General features: G+C 39.3%; 1 protein-coding gene across 2 annotated transcripts; it reads left to right on the forward strand.

Annotated features, from left to right (window-relative positions):
- The first annotated feature begins 20 nt into the window (after positions 1-20).
- On the forward strand, positions 21-16,202 carry RWDD4 (RWD domain containing 4). 2 transcript variants are annotated; one of them, XM_082375407.1, is made up of 8 exons: positions 21-324; positions 3,489-3,569; positions 8,042-8,151; positions 8,257-8,404; positions 9,731-9,848; positions 11,763-11,812; positions 15,432-15,507; positions 15,802-16,202. In XM_082375407.1, exons 1-7 carry the CDS (start codon positions 301-303, stop codon positions 15,462-15,464), a joined length of 564 nt encoding a protein of 187 aa, XP_082231533.1. In that variant the 5' UTR covers positions 21-300; the 3' UTR covers positions 15,465-15,507; positions 15,802-16,202. The 2 variants fall into 2 exon arrangements, with proteins under 2 accessions (XP_082231533.1, XP_082231534.1); XM_082375408.1 differs by having other exon boundaries at positions 32-324; positions 8,046-8,151.
- The last annotated feature ends 3,714 nt before the right edge of the window (positions 16,203-19,916 follow it).

Here is a 19,916-nt window from a genome sequence, read left to right on the forward strand (position 1 = left end):
CAATAGGAGAAGCGAGAAGGAGGGGGCGGAGTCTCTGCCGTTACCCCTTTTCTGCCTCTCCTCCGACTCGCTGGCTCGCCTGTTGCGGAGGCTACCGGCTCCCCGCTTGCAGCCCTCCGCCGACGGCTTCGCGCTGCCCGGGGACCGGGAACCCGCGAGACTCTCGTCTGCGGTGCTAAGGGTGTGCCTCAGCAGCCCAAGGCGCGGAAGAGGGACGCCCCGGCCTTCGGGCCACTGCCCTCGTTTTATTTTCGTTGTCGCGAACGCCGTCCGCCCGGGAGGCGCCCCGTGACCGGCGCGATGAGTGCCAACGAGGACCAGGAGGTGAGTCCGGGTGGACGCTCCTTTCCCGCGCAGGCGCGGTGCCCCTCCCCGGCCCCGCACGTGCCCTCGCCTCTACGGCGACAGCCTGGCTGAGACGCCCTAAGTTTGCGGGTGTCTTGCGCGGGGAGGCGTGGCGCGCTTACCTGGGTAGGGGACCACCTCTGCCTTTCCTCCCCCGCACTGCAGTTTTGAGTTTTGCAAACCCTGGGCTTCCCCCAGGTCTCCTGATAACGAGGGCGAGTGTCCTTGGCCCGCGACCCGGTGCACTTGGCTCGCCTTAAATCCCGTGCGTTGTTCAGCGCCTGTGTTCTGAGTTAGGCTCTTTGGGAATCTAATCACCTTTACATTTTAAAATCTGTTGGCTGGTAGAGAAAGTTAATTGAGTTAGTTAAATTTCTGGTGCAGGGAAATAATGGCACTAGTGTCTTCTGGCCATGTTGCTTGGTGGAAGGAATCATTTAATGTATCCATCTGACAGTTGTCCAGTGGATACGAACTCTGTTTTGACCATCCATGTACTACCGGAATTGTATGGTTTACACTCAGGTATTTTCTCGTGAAATGCCACTTTGACATTGAATCATATGATATTAGAGTTGTAAGTAGGAGTTCACTTTTCATTTAGAGTATACTGCTTGAAAGTTAGCACTTTCAAGTGACACATGTCATGGAATCTCGATATTGGAAGTTACCTTTAAAGAAGACCCAAAATTCAACAAGCTGTGATGTCTGAATCCTTCTAAAATATTCTTTATTTTTATTTTTTAAAAATATTTATTTATTTATTTATTTATGGCTGTGTTGGGTCTTCGTTTCTGTGCGAGGGCTTTCTCTAGTTGCGGCAAGTGGGGGCCACTCTTCATCGCGGTGCGCGGGCCTCTCACTGTCGCGGCCTCTCTTGTTGCGGAGCACAGGCTCCAGACGCGCAGGCTCAGTAGTTATGGCTCACGGGGCCCACCCTCTCCACGGCATGTGGGATCTTCCCGGACCAGGGCTCGAACCTGTGTCCCCTGCATTGGCAGGCGAATTCTCAACCACTGCGCCACCAGGAGAGCCCCTAAAATATTCTTGCCAGTTGAGTTTCTAAGAAGGCGTGAACAGTTCTTACTGTGTAGCATGGAGCGTATAGTGTAAGGTTTCTCGAAGTTTGGCCCGTGGACCACCGCCTAGAACCTTCTGGGTGGTTGTTAGAGAAACAGTTACCTGCACTCTAGCTCAGATTTACTGAATTGAAATTCCTGTGGTGAGAACCAGCCATCTCCATTTAACAGTAAAATAGCATCTTCTTCCACAGGACTGTTTTTCAGATGTTTGAAGACCATTTTCCTGCCCAGTTTTTCAGACCTCCTCCTCTCATACCAACTGGTTCCTTTCAGCTCTTCTCCATTTGTTCATTCCTTTTAGTTCCTTCACTCTTCTGGAATTGTGTATCTGTGGACACATTATAAGTTTATTTATGTTCTTTTTTTAAAATTGGGGCATTGCAGTTTTCTGCAGTTAGATTTACTGTTAAATCTGAATCTTACCCTTAAAGTGCTTTATGCAGAGCAGTTGTCTTTCATCTTCTGCTCTGTATGTTTAGGTACCTAAGGACAAGTTCTTCTACTTACCCTGTAAAGTTTCATCTTGTTAGATTGTTTTTAAAGGGCTTTTAAATTTCTTCTGCTGCCAGCATGATTCACTATCCCATCAAATTGTCATCCACAAATTTGATAAGCCTGCCTCCAGTTTTTGTTTCTGTCCAAGTCATTTAATTGAAATACGGGAAAGGATTAAGGACAGAAGGAGTAACACTACATTTTGAGTAATGTTGTTTTTCTAATCTCATCTCAGTTATTCCTTGATCCAGTTTGAATTCTTATATGTTTTTTTCTGTGAAGGTAGCAAGAGAAACCCATGGGGCTTTGCTGAAGTCCAGGTAGACTGTTTTGTCTCTTTCCCTAATGTACCAATCCAGTCACCCTCTGTAAGAAGGGTTGTGAACATATATCTTGTTTTTCATATTCTTGCCAAGTCGTAGGGGCTACTCCTTAACTCTGCTGGGTCCTCGCAAACTCTTTCTTTAATGATCTGTCTTAAAATGTTGTCCATGTAGGTCAAACTCACCATCCTGTAGTTTGTAGAATTCTCAACATGCATCTTTTTGAAAAGTAAAATATCTGAGGAAGTGCAGTCTTTCTTTTCTTTACCTCTTCTGAGGTCTTTGTCAGTAATCACAACAGTGATGGGGTCTTCTCATTTGTAAGCCCACAGCATTATAAGAAGTATTTCCAGGGCTTCCCTGGTGGCGCAGTGGTTGAGAATCTGCCTGCCAATGCAGGGGACACGGGTTCGAGCCCTGGTCTGGAAAGATCCCACATGCCACGGAGCAAATAGGCCCGTGAGCCACAACTACTGAGCCTGCGCGTCTGGAGCCTGTGCTCCGCAACAAGAGAGGCTGCGATAGTGAGAGGTCCACGCACCGCGATGTAGAGTGGCCCCCGCTCGCCACAACTAGAGAAAGCCCTCGCACAGAAACGAAGACCCAACACAGCCAAAAATAAATTAATAAATTAATTAAAAAAAAAGAAGTATTTCCAGCCAAGGATTGCTAGTTACATTTTCTCTTGCAGTCCTTTTCCCCATCTTGGATAGATACTTGTCAACCTCTTTCTAACTACCATTTTTTAAAAGCTCTTTTTATTGTCCGTAAGTGTTTTTTCAAGTTTTGTATCCTTCTGTGGTAGGAATTACAAATATAAATAGTATGTGTAAATCATGGGGAATGAGTGTGTTTCATACTTCTCGTCCACAAGTTTAATGTCCTTTCTACCCCAGGCTAGCCTTTAGCAGAGTGAGAAAGCACAGGCTCTGGAGTTGCTTTAAACTGAATCTTATTTTCCTCCCTAGTAGGAAGGAGAAAACAGTAAGATCTTCATAGGATTGATGTGAGAATTAAGTGAGATAATGCACCGCAAAATGCTTAGCGGTGCCTGGCGCATAGTGTTAAAGAAAGGGTTAGGATTGTGATGTGTTAGTATACGCACCTGGGTCATAAACGTCGAAGGCCATATAAGTCAGCCAAGTTTTACGCTGTTGAGTGGACTTGAACCAGAAACAAAAGATCCTCTATTTCTAATCCGTTTATATGACTAAACAACGCTCATGTGATTCATTTCTTTCAGATGGAACTGGAGGCATTGCGTTCTATTTATGAAGGAGATGAAAGTTTCCGGGAATTAAGTCCGGTTTCATTTCAGTATAGGGTAAGACCTGGCATGAATAGAAGCACTTACTACTTTGTTGGAAAAGACGAAAGTTGCTTTTTAAAATGCTGGGGGCGGGTGTTGTTTTGTTTTTTTTTAATTTAGTGGTTTACATTTATTATGTCTTTGGATTTGCTGAAGCATTTAAATGAAAACTCATCACCATGACATGAGTTATTTTCAACTTTTGAAAACTTAATTCAGAAACTTTTAAAAACTAAGATAAACGTTTTTATTGTAAGAGAATTTTAAAATGTTAGAAACAGAAGAAACATTAGAAATTATGTGGTTTTACCTTCTAATCTTAAAGATAACTTCTCAGTCCTAACTTCCCAAGCTCCCACAGCTTATATTGATAAATGTTGGGGTTAAAATCCAGGTCTCTAGTCCAAGTCTAGCATTCTTTTTACTACCCTATAATTTAGTCAAGAAAAGTTGATATTAATTCTGTATTACCAATGTGCGTGAATATTTTATGAGTATGTGAAATGTCAATTTTTCTTTGAAATAAAGGTTGCTTATAACTCTTTTTTAACGTGGAACAGTACCAGTATTTTATTTTATAAATAAATAATATAAACCGTTCATCTGAATGATTTTAAGTAGTAGTGGGTGGTATGGAAACCTTTTTTTATAAAAGACTTATGCAGGATTTATGGTTGTTAACATTGTCACCATTTAAAATAAATTGTTTGAGAAATGGTCCTTATACATGATTGTTATCGACTTCACAGGAAGTAAATCCCTTATAGCTATTTTTTTTTAGAAACTCCCCTCTCTGCTCAGTGCTTCTCAGTTCCCTTTCAAGCTCCACAGTCCTTACACCACTCCATGTATATACAGCAGAGCCTTTTAATGGCCGGAGGTAACAGTGGAGTTAAGCCCTGGGCCCTTCTGTTTGAATCCAGCCGTCCCCGCAGACTTCCCCAGCCACGGCCCCTGTCCCCGAGCAAATGGGAGAGTCCCCTGTGCTTCCCCAGATGTCCGTGCTGACACCAGCAGCTACTCACTGAGCACACAGTCTCCAGGATGCCGTAGGACGTGTGTGTGTCCTGTCGGGTGGACACACTGATGCGACCTGTAGGATGGATTTATGAGCAATGGAGCGTGACGTTTGGACACAGTGAGCTGAGTCACAGGACCTGGGGTTCGGTTCTGGCTGAGTCCTGGTCACGCCCTGGGTTCCTGCACAGACAATGTTAGCAGCCTTCTCAGTGACTCTCCCCTTTCCGTTCTTACCGCAGCTTCCCTGGTGCCGCTTCACCACTAGGCCTCCCACTACTACTAGCCGGCTCTCTGAAATACAGCATGAGTTATCCCGCTCCTCTGTTTAAAAAGGTTTCTCCATTCCTGTAGAATGAGGAGGAAACCCCTCAGCTTGACACCCAGTGCCTTCTGTTTGCTTCGGACTGTGTCTGCAGACTTTCCTAGCGCTGGCATCTGTTAGACGTGATACCTCGTTAAATGTTTCGCTGCATTGTCATTGATACTCTGTCTTGGGACACATTGTTTGCTCTTGCCCTCACCTCGCATCCATCATCCATCCCGCTCCTCCGTTAATGCTTGCCCCAAGCCTCCTCTGTGACGTACGTGGGCCACGTCTCCTCTCTGTCCCCTGACTTCAGAGTAGAGTCGATAGTCCCCATTTCCTCATGCTATGTTCTGTCCCTTCGGAACTTTTCATAGTGCTGCAGTTTAGTGAGTTGTCTGAAGGTCTGTCTCCCTTGAAGACAGTAGTGGTCTTGTCTCTTGGGTAACGCACGGTGTGAGGCGTGTGGCAGTTTGTTTCTACATACACTTTGGGTAAGGATTTAGTGATTGCATAAAGCAAGTAACTTTTATTACTTTTTTTTTCCTACTGTACAGTGGAGTTCCCTGTGCTATACAGCAGCTTCTTATTAGTTATCTGTTTTATACCTGTTAGTGTGTATATGTCAATCCCAATCTCCCAATTCATCCCACCCACCACTTTTATTACTTTTTAATTATCTCTACTTAAAACACAAGCATAAACCGATGACGTCCATTATGCAGGTAATCAGCTTAGGTAAGTATAGCAACAGATCCCGAAGTTTAGTTGACATAATTTCTAAGCCTCATCTTATATTGATGTGGGGTATGATTGAGGGTAAGGAGATGTGAATAAAAACATTAGTGGTCAGAAAATAAAAGTGAGTCAAGTAACAATTTGGGGTGAAAATTTTTTAAGTCTTTTGACTGATGTTTAATATTAAGTATTTAAAAACCCACAAAGCAGTACATATACTAAAAATACTACAGAAGAGATTAGCATTGCCCTGTGCAAGAATGAGATGCTGATTCATGAATCATTCCATAGTTTTATTTGAAAATCATCATTCTGCAACAACCAATGTGATGATTGTTTCAGGTAAGGATCCTTAATGGATACTGAAACCTTTGGGTGAAAAGTTGTTGAGAAACAAGCTATGCACATGGTTTTGTAGTATCACCCACAGATTGCTTCGTAATTACAAAATGAAAAAGATACCTTTCCATTGAAGAGGTCTGGAGAATATCACCCTAACCAAGTGATCAAACTTGGTATCACCACTAATGATTCCGGAAGATCTTATGTGCCTCATTATTTGGTGCTGGGGGGGTACACCACATCGCCTACCCAGTATCTTTATCAAAGCCATTTACCAAAGCCGTTTAGTCTGAATCTGAACAGAGGAAACAGTCAGTCCTGATCTGGGGACTTATACAAGAAAACTGGCCTAGGTTCTTTTTGTCATGAAAGACATTTAGGAGGTGGGTTGGGTACTGGGGACTGTTGTAAATTAAAACAGAATAAAGAGATCTGACAACCAGATGTAATCCACGATCCTCGACGGATTATGGATTTGGGTGTTGAGGGAGTGCTTTGTTAAAGGATACTTTAGATATGATTGGTGACTTTTAATATAAGTTATAATTAGATAATATTTTTGTATCCATGTTGAATTTCTTGGGTGTGGTAATGGTTTTGTGGTTATAAAGGAGAAGGTCCTTATTCTCAGGATACTTTAGTTTAAGGACATTTCATCACGTCTGCAGTTTACTTTCAAATGGTTCAACAAATGCCAAAGGAAAAAAATCACATACATTGGGGAAAGGGAGTTGGTCCTGTAGTGGAAGAAGGAGAAGGCAGGTGGAATAATAGGTATGTGGTGAATAAGATACGTGTCAGTGAGTGTTCATTGTTCTATTCTAGTTTTTCTGTAAAAGTTTTCGAAATAAAAAGCTGGGAAGAGCAAAAGAAATAGAAAAGACATCTTAAATTCAGGTCAAATAGGTGATCAAAAGATACAAACTTCCAACTATAAAGTAAATAAGTCGTGGGGATGTAATGTACAGCATGGCGACTGCAGTTGATAATACCCTATTGTGTACTTTGAAAGTTGCTAAGAGAGTAGATCTTAGAAGTTCTCATCACAAGAAAAAGAAAATTGTAACCGTGTGTGGTGATGGATGTTAACTAGATTCATTGTGGTGACCATTTTGCAATATATACAAATGTTGAATCATGTTGTATACCTGAAAGTAGTATAATGTATGTCAGTTATACGTCAATTAAAAAAAAATTTTTTTTAAATAAATTTATTTATTTATTTTTGGCTGCGTTGGGTCTTTGTTGCTGCACGCCGACTTTCTCTAGTGTGGCGAGCGGGGGCTACTCTTCATTGCAGTGCACGGGCTTCTCACTGCGGTGGCTTCTCTTGTTGCGGAGCACGGGCTCTAGGCCTGTGGGCTCCAGTAGTTGTGGCACATGGTCTTAGTTGCTCTGCGGAATGTGGGATCTTCCGGGACCAGGGCTCGAACCTGTGTCCCCTGCATTAGCAGGCGGATTCTTAACCACTGCACCACCGGGGAAGTCCCTAAAAATTTTAAAAACTTTTTCAGGAGTTGCTGTCCAGCCTAAGGCACTCCTTTCCCTTATCTCTCTACCCTTTCCTTTTTTCTATAAATTTTACATTTCATTTTCTACTTTCTTGGGATTGTGCTAATGCATATCAATTTACCTGTTCTTAAAGCCTCTTATGATTTAGCAATTGGAAAACTTAAGACAAAAATGAGGTGTTTCAAGTTTGTGGATTTTCATTTTTGTCCATTCTCTTCTTGTTCCCATAGTTGATGTCTTATCTTTGTCCTCAGAAAGCTTTGATATAACAAAAAAATACATGTATCAGACATAATCTGGGGGCTGGAAAAGATTGGAGGGCTGATGAGAGAGACAGGCCATGGACATCAGGTAAAGCTGTTAAAATAGCCTAGGAGTGAGTTAAAAGACAGACTAATAAAAGACTGAGCCCTCACCCTGTGCTGGGTCTTAGCCCATACCCCGGAGCTTTTCAACATATGACATGACTGATCTGATCACGAGCATTAGAAAGAAGTCATTTTAAAGATCATCATTTAATATTCTGCCTTTGTAGCACTTTTTACAAGCCTAAGATTTCCCTTTTCTTCAGATAGGTGAAAACGGTGATCCCAAAGCCTTCCTAATAGAGATTTCCTGGACAGAGACCTATCCCCAGACACCTCCAATCATATCTATGAACGCCTTTTTTAACAACACCATGTGAGTAGTGTTTCGTTTTCATGAGGTTTTTTTTGTTGGGGGGCGGGGGCAGGGTAACTGTCTCTTTTACTTTTCTCTTAGCAATGTATTTCTTGTGCATTGCAGATCGTCAGCTGTAAAGCAGAGCATATTAGCCAAGTTACAGGAAGCAGTGGAAGTGAATCTCGGGACGGCCATGACCTACACGTTGTTTGAATATGCCAAGGACAATAAAGAGCGGCTCATGGAGAACCACCGTCCCGTCTCTTCCGCTGTGAGCAGGGGATTCACTTTCGCCATATTTTGTTTGTTCTGGTTTTACTCTGCTCGTAATTCATTTTTACTATTTTATTATTTTTTTTAAATTGGAGGGAGACTTTGTGTTAGATTTAAAATGATGGTTGCATCTGAGTTAAATAAGAACAATGAATTTTAGATTTCTTAGTGTCTACTTATCTTTAAAAATGAAATTATATTCTCTAGATTTTACCCTTCACATAAGCCTAGAATACTTCATGGGTGTGCCAAAACTGAGCTGTGTAGAACCAAATACTTTTTCAAGTTTATTTAACGTCTTCCTAAAGCTCAGATAGAAGATTTCTTACATAGTGCTGAAATACATATGAAATTACGTATTTTCTCCATGAGGCTTATTTAGTTGTAAGTAGTCCTGCCACAGTTCAATTGGAACGTGTTGCAGCTTAAGGAGACTTCATTAAATAGGAAAAAATTATTTTATTTCTAGAATTGTTTTAGGAAATAATCATCTTTTATGACCTTAAGCAGGTATGTGTTAGACCCCTTTGCACCAAGTCATGCACTCCAAGACTTTCAGTGGTCAGTATCAGTTGAGTTTTGTCTTGTAAACCAAAGGCCACGAGCAGTTCTGGCTTCCGTGTTCCCCATGAATACAAGTGGACACTGAGAGGCAGCTGGAGAAGCAGTGGAGGGCGGTAGATCCTGGACCGGGGGCCAGACCGCATGGCCCTGAGCATGCACTCGTTTGCTGTGTGACCTTGGGCAGTTTCTTAATCTCTCTGTGCTCAGTTTTGTCATTTTTAAAATGGGGATTATAATAGTATCTACCTCGTGAGATTGTACTAAGGATCAAATCAGTGATAGCTGTACAACATTTATGGCAATGCTTGGCACGTAGTAAGCATTTTAAGTTTTGTCTATCTGACTACATGACCCCAGATATTTAAAAAATTTCCTTCATTTCCTCTGGGAACCAGGAGGTTCTAAGTAGGCATATGTGATTTTTCTAAGGACATATTTAACTTTCAAATAATGGCACATTAACTGAATTGTAAAATTACCTTGGCACTTCAGAGCTTCAGCATAATCGTGGTATCAGATCTTGTTTCTCAGGGACCTGGTTATAACAGTATAACTAATATTATGGCCTTCAATGTGAACTTTTAGGAGAGTGAAACCAATAATGTGCTAAGGTTCCTGATCTAATAAATGAATATAATAATAAAGGATTCTTTTACTTCACAAACCTAAAAATTGTCAACTCATTTCAGGATGTAGCCATATTTAGTGTAATTCAGTAAGTGTTAAGGCTTGAGTCTAAGAATTTGTTCTTTTTTTCTAGACGTCCATAAGCAATATCATCTCAGTTGAAACTCCTAACACAGCCCCATCAAGTAAGAAAAAAGACAAAAAAGAACAACTTTCAAAAGCCCAGAAACGTAAGCTGGCAGATAAAACAGGTTTGTGTTATTTTTTTCTCTTTTATAACACACATAACTGGATTGCTTTTTGGTATGATATGAATGCTTAATAAGTATATTTAGATTTACAAGATTAGTTCTCTATACTCTTCATTCTTGGAACATTTGGATCAGAGACTGTTTTAGGTCACAGACGTATATTGAAAATATTTACTACTACTTTACCACAAGAGATAAACATTTGAGAAGAAGGTAAAGTGGCAAAGTAACTATAAATGAGTCTGAAGATTGTAGACCATTAGAATAGTGTACAGATGTGTGTCCTACTGGTACCCTCTCTGACATTTTTGGAATTTTCCTGTTTGTTTACCTTTATGACAGATAAGTGTATTTTTGAAATTTTTTTGAAATATAGCTTTTATTTGAAATGAAGTTTGGTATACCATCAGATCTTAACACAATAAATAATGTTTTCGTAGTTGACTTACTTATACAACAAGATTTAAGAATATATATTTGGTCCTTTTTCTTTATTTAACCTAAAACTTTGCAAATTGACATCAATCTGTAAACTTTTTTCCCAGTTAAGGAAAATGAGGACGTTACCATGTGTGCGTATAGATATTTCTATCCACATACACAAGTGTGTACGTATACTTAGGTCTGTATGTGTGTGTTATTGCTGTATGGTTACAAGCTGCCCTTTATTAAAAGAAGTGACCCTTTTACTTTGGTGAAGAGGTTTAAAATAATACCCTTTCTTTTATAAAGTGATGGTAGTTTTTGGTTGTTTATGTTTTGTTTAATGTCATTTGTGGCAAAATAAAAAGAAAGCAACCGTGTTGGCCCTCAAAATACATTTTTTGAGATCGTATTGGTTTATGAAATAGAAAATCTGGGACTCCATTATACCTACTGTCAAAGCAGATTAAAGTATAAACAACTGAAGCAGTAAATTGTTAGCCATTACAATCTGTTTTTTAGAATTTTGGTTCATCTCTTTTCAGAATGTTTTAGCATGTATTTCAGTTAGTTTGTTACTGTTGCTTTCACACATAATGATCTACAGTTGTTCCCTTTCATTACTATCTGCCTACCTCCCTCTCCTTGGTGATGCCCACCTAAAAGTCCTTATCTTCCTATAAGTATGGTGCAGGAGCTTGTGACTTGAAACTTGCATTCTAAATAAAACTTTAATGGGACAGTCATGGCATTGTGGGTAAGTTTTGGTTACCAAAATTGGTGATCTGTCCCCGTGCCCCCTTATAACCAGTAACCAGTGAGATAAGATTCTTATTGGCATGAAGGAGAAAAGAGCCATTAGCATCTAAAATTGAGCTCCAGTGATATTATAGCTTTTCTCCTATAAGAATCACAGGGTTAGTTTCTGTTTCTCTTACTCTACAATTAGTGTCCTTGATTTGAATGCAGATTTTGAAAGTTTCATAAAATGAGGCATATATAGATATATCAAGCAAAGAGGAAATCAAGACATTTTAAATTGAAAATTTTTAGACTGCATTTATTAAACTATTTTTCAAATTTGAATATTCTATTAAAAGAGTGAAATTACTTCATAAACTATAAATTCTTATAAAAGGGTTGCGCTTGCTTTTAAGCACTCCCAACAGGTTAAAGCCCTGATTAAAGAATGTCAGATTAAAAAATGGATATTTTATCAGAGCACAGCAGTTAGTAAATAAGTTGGCCCGGCCTCCTCTTAGGTTTGCAGGCAGACGTGTTGAGAAGGCCTCTTGTCTTGAGCCTGCTTCCTGGCATGAGCACTAACTCACAAAAGAGCAAACTGACACAACTTCTCACTTCAGTAAGCAAGGACCTTTTATTATTTAAATTTTTAATACATTTGTTGTGTAGAGTAGTATATAAAATCTTATTTAAATTTAAATATTACTGATTGGTCTTAGATATAAAGTTAGTGTTTTCATCCTTTAGATCACAAAGGAGAACTTCCTCGAGGTTGGAACTGGGTTGATGTGGTGAAGGTATGTAATATTTATATTCCAGTCTTCAAAAAATTGTTACAGTTATTGCCATCAAGTAATGAAATTTATATCTTCCATTTTCTCCCCTTCAACCTTTGGATTTTACTGGGATGTCTGTTTCCTTTTTCACTTTCAGCATGTAAGTATTTTTGAAATATCTTTCACATTTTTCTCTTCCCTACGCCCTCAGTTTTAGGTTTTCTTTTTTTAATAATGGGAAATCTGTAGAAATGAGTTATAACTACAGTAAAGTGTGCCTGTTTATGTAAGTACATCTTAAGAATAGACGTACTAAAATATGACTCTAAATTATAGATAATATGGAATTTGAAACAAGTCATGAAAAGGAGTGCTTTGATTTCTTAGTAGAAGTTAAGTATTTTTTTACGGCAGACCCTAAACGTAATATCCCACCATCGTCAAGAAAGATTTTCTGTTTTTGTTGTTGAAAATTGTTTACTTTCCACTTGGAACTTTTTGTCCCCTTCTCTCTGGGTTTTTTTTTGCCTTACTCGTCAACTGATCCTTAATACAGTAAGTTAATGCCCTGTCTAGGACTTCATGAAATGAGTTTTCATTCCAATTAGTGTCACTACTGCTGTGTGGAGTAATTAATATGATCCAAGATTAGGATTAACGAGGACCCACAAGTATGGGTAATTTAAAAGCAGTGTATTCTTAAAGTTTATTTTGGAGCCAGCTGTTTGGGCCATAGGATGCCTTTTCTATAGAACCTGTTTGAAGTAATTTTTGTGCTTCTAAAATCTAGTACAAAAATATTACCTGAGAGTAGAGAGCCATGAGCCACAACTGGAATAAAGAAACACAGTACACGCAGACCTTGTTTTATTTCAGTTCACTTTATCTTGCTTCGTAGATACTATTTTGTACAAATTGAAGGTGTGTGGCAATCCTGCATTGTCAGATGATGGTTTGCATTTTTTAGCAATACAGTATTTTTTGATTAAGGTGTGTGCATCGTTTTTTTAGACATCATGCTATTGCACACCTAATAAACTACAGTATAGTGTAAACATTTACGTGCACTGGGAAACCAAAAAATTCATGTGTCTCGCTTTATTGTGATGTTTGCTTTATTGCGGTCGTCTGGAACCCAACCCGCAAAATTTTGAGGTCGGCCTTTACTACTTCTTGCCTTCCTGGGAAGAGGCTGACCCTATACAAGCCATCTGTGTGGGTGAAGCTTCTCTGGCGTTCTCTCATTGACTTGGGCCCCCGCCACTGATCCGTGATGGATACTTACCATTGTCCCAGGTGCACCTGTATTTATCTCACCAGCTAAGTCTGCTCTCCCCTTAAAATGCTGCCTGCTCCAGAGGAGCTGTCTCCCAGTCAGAGTAAGGATCCATCTTTTCGGTGTGGCGCCTTCCAGCCAAGCATGAAAAGGAGAATAATCTGGGTCATCTCAAGTGATCATGCTCCTTTTTCCCGAGAGCCAGAAGTGTCGTTTTCAGTTTTTTTGTTTTTGTTTTTGATGTGGACCATTTTTTAAAGTCTTATTGAATTTGTTACAATATTGCTTTTGTTTTTTATGTTTTGGTTTTTTGCATGAGGCATGTGGGATTTTAGCTCCCCAACCAGGGATTGAGCCCACACCCCCTGCATTGGAAGACGAAGTCTTAACCACTGGACCGCCAGGGAAGTCCCCAGTTTGTTTTTAAGAGAGACCTTCTTAATATAAATTAGAATTTTAAGCCAAAAAAGAAAGTAAAATTCAAATAATCCAGTAAGCTTGGGAGATGGGAGAGAGATTTTTAAGAAGGAGCTTACCACCTAGACACGGTTTGGACTCAGAATCCATTACTCTAAGCCAGTGGTTTCCACATGTGGTCTTTGGAGGCCCTCTCGGAGGGACTGTCAGGTTCAAACTCTTTGCATCAAAATAGTAAGATGTTTTTGCCTTTTTTACTCTTCCTCTCGCACATGTACAGTGGCATTTACGAGAGGCTGCATGAAGTGTGATGATGCCATCGCTACGTTCTCCTATTAGAGCACTAATGGAATGTGTGCTTTTATATTCTTGCGTTTTCCAGAATTTTCTAAGATAGTAAGTAGGTTTAGGATCTAAGTACGTTCATTTCTGTGTTCACTCCGTTTGTTCCTAGTACTTGGACTGTTTTTGTTGGCCATTTTCCATTATATCTGTCTTACTGTAGAAGCAGATTTGTGAGAACCCAGCTATCTTCTGTTGAGCTCGATAATAAAGAGATTTGCAAAAATGTAAAACAACACTACTCTTCACTTTAAGTTTTGGTTTTTTGTTTTAGAAAATGCAGTTTTTGGGCTTCCCTGGTGGCGCAGTGGTTAAGAATCTGCCTGCCAATGCAGGGGACACAGGTTCAAGCCCTGAGCCGGGAAGATCCCACATGCCACAGAGCAATTAAGTCTGTTGCGCCACAACTACTGAGCCTGCGCTCTAGAACCCACGAGCCACAACTACTGAGGCCCGTGCTCCTAGAGCCTGTGCTCCGCAACAAGAGAAGCCACCGCAATGAGAAGCCCGCGCACCACAACGAAGAGTAGCCCCCGCTCACCGCAACTAGAAAAAGCCCGCGTGCAGCAACGAAGACCCAACACAGCCAAAAACAAATAAATAAATTAAAAAAAAAAAAAAAGAAAAGAAAATGCAGTTTTTCATTTTTAAAATGTGACTGGGTTGTCATTATTGTTATTTTTATTTATTTTAAAATTTATTTTATTTATTTACTTTTTTTTTGGCTGCGTTGGGTCTTCGTTGCTGCACGCGGGCTTTCTCTAGTTGTGGCGAGCGGGGGCTACTCTTCATTGTGTTGCGCGGGCTTCTCATTGCGGTGGCTTCTCTTGTTGTGGAGCATGGGCTCTAGGCATGCGGGTTTCAGTAGTTGTGGCACATGGGCTCAGTAGTTGTGGCGCACGGGCTTAGTTGCTCCGCGGCATGTGGGATCTTCCAGGACCAGGGCTCGAACCCATGTCCCCTGCATTGGCAGGTGGGTTCTTAACCACTGCGCCACCAGGGAAGCCCCTGTTATTTTTACATGAATTAAATTTCTCATCTTTCACATGCAGGTGGGTATAATGTATATTTTAAAAAACAAAAAACAAAAAACCTCTTTAGGATTCTCAATTTTTAAGAGTGGGAAGAGGTCCTGGAGCCAAAATGTTTGAGAAGCGCAGTTTAAGACTTGTATCACGTTTTCAAAACTAACTGTAAGAATTATCTAGTTCAGATGATAAATCTTAAGTGTTTTATATAATTTTAAAATTTTAGAATTTATTATTTGTAAAAAAACAAAAATAGGAGAATATCATTCATTTTATAAATGGTACCTTTTGTATACTCTTGGTTCCAATTTGTTTCTTGGAAAGCTTCAAGGGATTTTTTTACCTCTCTTGTTCTGTTGAGGTTATGTTTTCAAAGAATCCTGTTTAAAGTCGCTGAGGCTAAAGTTGAAAAGTATTTCCATATGGTAGAAGCTGTAGATGGTGCAGGTTACTTGAACCTTGTTGCCTGTTGTTCTATTAACTGTAAATGTTGACTTTTGATATGATGTGGAAATAGTGAACTCAAATAATATGATAGCTTAAATTTGTTGAATATTTCTTTCATCTTTTTTTATAGTTAAGCAAAACTGGCTCTAAAGATGATGAATAGCACTTGGAATTGGAGACGAGGGAGGAAGAGCATCCTTTAAAAAGTAAACTGGGTTCCAAATCTTTCATTACTCTTTTCTGGTATGGAGGTGGCTTTTTATAAAACCATGTTTTTGTATGTTTCTTACGTAAAAAAATGTTTTAAGCTGAAAGTTCATGAAGAGATCTGGTTGTATTAAATTACTTTCACAAACTTGCCTTAATAAAAGGTGAAAATGTTACTGTTTAATATACTTTATGAAGCCAATTGGCCTTTGTAAATGGGCAAATATGGGGAATTATAAATCATCGGTGTTGATTTATGTGATCTTATTCTGGTGGATGTGATTTTTTTAAAGGAGTATGAAGCCCTTTTCAAATTCTCATCCCAGTGGAGGAGAAGACTGAGTGAACAGTGCGTTCACAGCATGATCCGTATGAATAGGCTTCTCGTCTGTACGTCTTCATCCCTTCCTTCTCTTAATTACTGAAGCGTAAATTGCTTCAGAGAAATTTAAATACTAGTATTTGAACTTTATACATAATATTCTTTGTAGTTCCTTTTTATTTTTCAAGGGTGAACTGCTTTTTAATAAATGAATATGTTTATACTTTCCTTCTGGTTTGGGTTATGATGTTTGATCATGAGAGCTTTCAATGGTATGTGGAATAGGAGAAAGAAAAATTAAAAAAAAACCAAATCTGCCAAATACATTAGAAAGCATTTGAGTAGAAGTGCTGGTTCCTATTTAAAACCGTTCTCTTGGCTGCATATACCAAAATGGGAGTAAAAGATGCCTTAATATTTAATTTTTATATTGTTAGAGATAATGGTTTTCATAAATTCCTATTTATCTGTTGTTGTGTATTTTTAGTTGTTTGATAACTGAGTTCTTCTAAGTGGTTTCACATAAAACCACATTTCAAGCTTTGTTTCTTTCCAAGTATCCAAATGTATGTCTCAGCCCACTCATCTTTGTAAAAATAGACATAGAGGTCTTTCAAATGCTGTGTTAGCAGGAAGTTACTGATGTGTATGTGCAGTTTACAGTGATTCTGTATATACTCCCCAGCTTCAAAAACACTTAGAACTGCTGCTGTGGTTTCTGGAGGAGTCAGTTGTTGGTTCCTCAATTACACCTGTGCAGCTCGGGTCTGAGTTTTTAAAGAATAGTTAACTTTTAAAGAAGTTTCTTTATCAAAAGAGCAGTTTGAGTTATAGCCATGGTTTTTGCTGGGTTAACATTGGCTTCGGTTAAATCGTTTCAATTATAAAGTAAGTATAACTATGGTGAAGAAGCTTGTCTCATTTTTAAATGCTGAATCACATTTTATTTCTTGAATTAATACGATAGAAACGTCAAAATTCAGGACCACTAGAATATGCCAACTTTTTTGTTTTGGGGTTGTGTGTATAGTTTTTGTTGTGCTGATTTGTTTGCTTGTTTTTTAAAGAAACTGAAACTGCTATGTCTGCTAGTGGAAGAAAATGCTTTGTTTTGGCTCTGAAGATTCTGAAATTATTCAGGCATATCGTGGTTCATCGATTACAAAGAATAATGCTAGTTAAATGCCAATGAGCTATTTTTACTCTTTTTATACGAAATGTACAAATTTCGGGGCGGGGGGTGATGGTGACAGCGGTGCCTCTTACTACCTTATGTAAAACACTTGAACATTTTCATCAATATTGCCATCATCTGTTTAATACTCCCAGTATATTTTCTCAACGTGTTTACCTAAAGTTGTATGGAATGACATAATAAGCAATAAAATCTGATTACACCCAGTGATGTTTCTACATGTTTTATTTCACATCACTTGAGAGAGAATTGTTGGTTCTATAACTGCACAGACTTACGGTACAAGATGTACCATCCAGCTAGAAACTGTTCCAAATGTTGGACTAAAAAAGGTTTTTTAAATGAACTGATGAGAGGGTAAGATATACTCAGAGTCTAAAAAATTAAATGAAAGTTGGAAGCTTCAGTTTTCACAGCCTCAGGGGGCCCAGAAGACAGGAGATGAAGTCCAGGATCAACCCAGGGTAGGGAGACATAACACATGCACACACACACACAGCATGCATGAGGCTGAGACGTGTCCCCCATGGGGGCCCTGAGGAAGAGTTCTTGTCTTGAACTTTGGTTCTGGGTGTAGTAGAAAATGTCAGTATACATACATGTACTCTCCTGCACTCACAACAAGTTATCTCATACTTGGGTTTCAGCCCAAATTCCTCCCCCATGTGGGTAATCTCAAAAAAACCCTCAAGCCAGGGTGGTACCAGGTGGGTAGAACCTCTGTTCAACTGCTAGAAATGAGCACAAATCCACTCTGAAATGTTGAACCCACCTTCAGTCCAGACCTCCAAAGAAGCCCCACGGAATGAAAACAGAATAAGAGGTGTTATCTGGTAGGAATTACCTGGTAATCTATGATTCTGAATTTCAGTGTTTTTGATTATTTGACAAAATCAGGAAGTGATGTATGGTCTAAAGTGTTTTTCAAACTGCACTTTGTGATCCATTAGTGAAGAAATTAATTGTCTTTACCAGCAGTTTTTCTAATGGAATGGACTAGAATAGGATTAAACAGAAAATACCAGTATGCACTGCATGTTGTAAGGGTATTTGGGGGTGTTATGTGTAAGTATTATGTAAAATTTATTTCTTAAAGTGAGTAATGGTGAAAAAAGTTTGAAAGCCGCTGATGAAAGTGTACAAAAGATGGAACAAATTTTATATGAAAACCGTTAATTTTTAAAAAGACAAAATATGCCTTTCAGAGTGCTAATAACATTGGTCGTTAATTTTGCATTATTACTGAAGACCAATTAAGTAAAGCCACATTGCATAGTGTAATGGGAAAGGAGCAAAACATTTGATTTGGAGTAGGATTTTTTTTAATGACTTTGTCCTGCAAGAATCTTCATTATTACAGATTTACAGTTTTTGCTTATATGAAGAACTGAAGAGAACACCTAAGAGCTAATACCTGAGTAAATAAATAAATCATTTTAATAGCTTTAATTTCATACTGATAAGAACCAAAAATAAGAAAATTAGTTCAATTTTCCCACCATTTCTAGAGGTATGATCATTTTCTTCCTGGGTTTCCTCTATCAATCCAGTTTCCAAAATAAATTATAACCTGCTGATGGTGGTGATAAAATAGACAGGAAGCACCCCCACCCCTGCCCATTTTCCCCTGTGTGTTACTGCTGGCAGCTGGGAAGTTCGAAGTGACCTTGCACGTTTCTCTGCAGCCTTCTGGTGCTATAAGAGGTCTTTTTCTGTGGCTCCCACAAAGATTTGGCCTGTGGGGACACTCTTCTTGACGCTTGAAACAACAAACCGTCTCTATGATCAGTTCTTATTTCATTCATAAAAGAGAATGCAAATTATAAAAGGAAACTGTCCCCAGGGTTGGGGGGAGGGGGCAGGAGGAGGATGCAGATGAAATCATTTTGCTTCATAATTAAGTGGTTAGAAATTAACCTTGAAAGTTTTAATCTATGACAGCGTGTAGAATGCAGAAGGAGATGAGAAAGGCTTTCATGCATGGAATTACAGAGGACGGGCCTCAGCAGCCGCACGGTGTGTAGACTGAAGCCTCCTTTGCCCTTCCCTGCTCCAGAGCTGCACTCTGCAGCTACTGCAGGGTGACACTGCGTGTGTGTTTTTACAGAGGGCAGTAGGTGTCCTGAATCACTATCCACCTCATTTGTGAAGGAACACACTGAGGCTTGGACCCTTGTATCCTCGGAAAATCTGAATCCCTCTGAGGTTTCAGTGGATGCAAACACTTTATTAATTCCTACATTCTTTTCACTGTCTGTTTTGAATTCTTAAAAATCACACCTTTTTCAAATTCTACCCAATAGGATGATTTTTTTTTAACACAAATGTGAAAAATTAAAAGTGAAAACTTTTCCTCCTTTTTCTGTCCTATTTCTCTGAAGATTACTAAATCTAGGATTTGTCAGTTGGCCATTTCATTCGATAAATGCAGAATACACTAAATATTCTTCCCCTTCCAGGGGCTGCTCGAAGATAAAATTTTTAATTGGTGGATGCTATTTATTTAAAATTCTCATGATAACGGAGAAATCATGGAGTGGTTACAAGAATGGCCATCCATCTGCTAAAAGAAAAACTTCACTCCCACTACATGCTGACAAATGCCATCTGTTAAATTTTCCCCTTAGTTTCTTTTTCTCCAAGTCTTTTATTTTTACTCTGAGTAAGGTGGACAGCCTCTAGAGGGGTTTTTTACCCCAGCTTTATTGAGCTGTAATTGACATATAACATTGTGTAAGTACAACGTGATGATTTGATACACTTATCACACTATGATTATTTAACACCTCCATCTGTTCATATAATTATTTTTGCGTGTGGTGAGAACAATTAGGATCTATTTGCCTTGCTAAGTATAAAATACAGTATTGTTAACTGTAGTCTCCATGCTG

This window comes from Balaenoptera borealis (genome assembly GCF_965194805.1).
Source record: "Balaenoptera borealis genome assembly, chromosome: 21".
NCBI lineage: Eukaryota > Metazoa > Chordata > Mammalia > Artiodactyla > Balaenopteridae > Balaenoptera > Balaenoptera borealis.

Coding starts and splice junctions, on each gene's coding strand:
- RWDD4 (XM_082375407.1), top strand. CDS start 301: ATGAGTGCCAACGAGGACCAGGAG. Junction 3,570..8,041: donor CGGTTTCATTTCAGTATAGG/GTAAGACCTGGC, acceptor CCTTTTCTTCAG/ATAGGTGAAAACGGTGATCC. Junction 8,405..9,730: donor ACCGTCCCGTCTCTTCCGCT/GTGAGCAGGGGA, acceptor CTTTTTTTCTAG/ACGTCCATAAGCAATATCAT.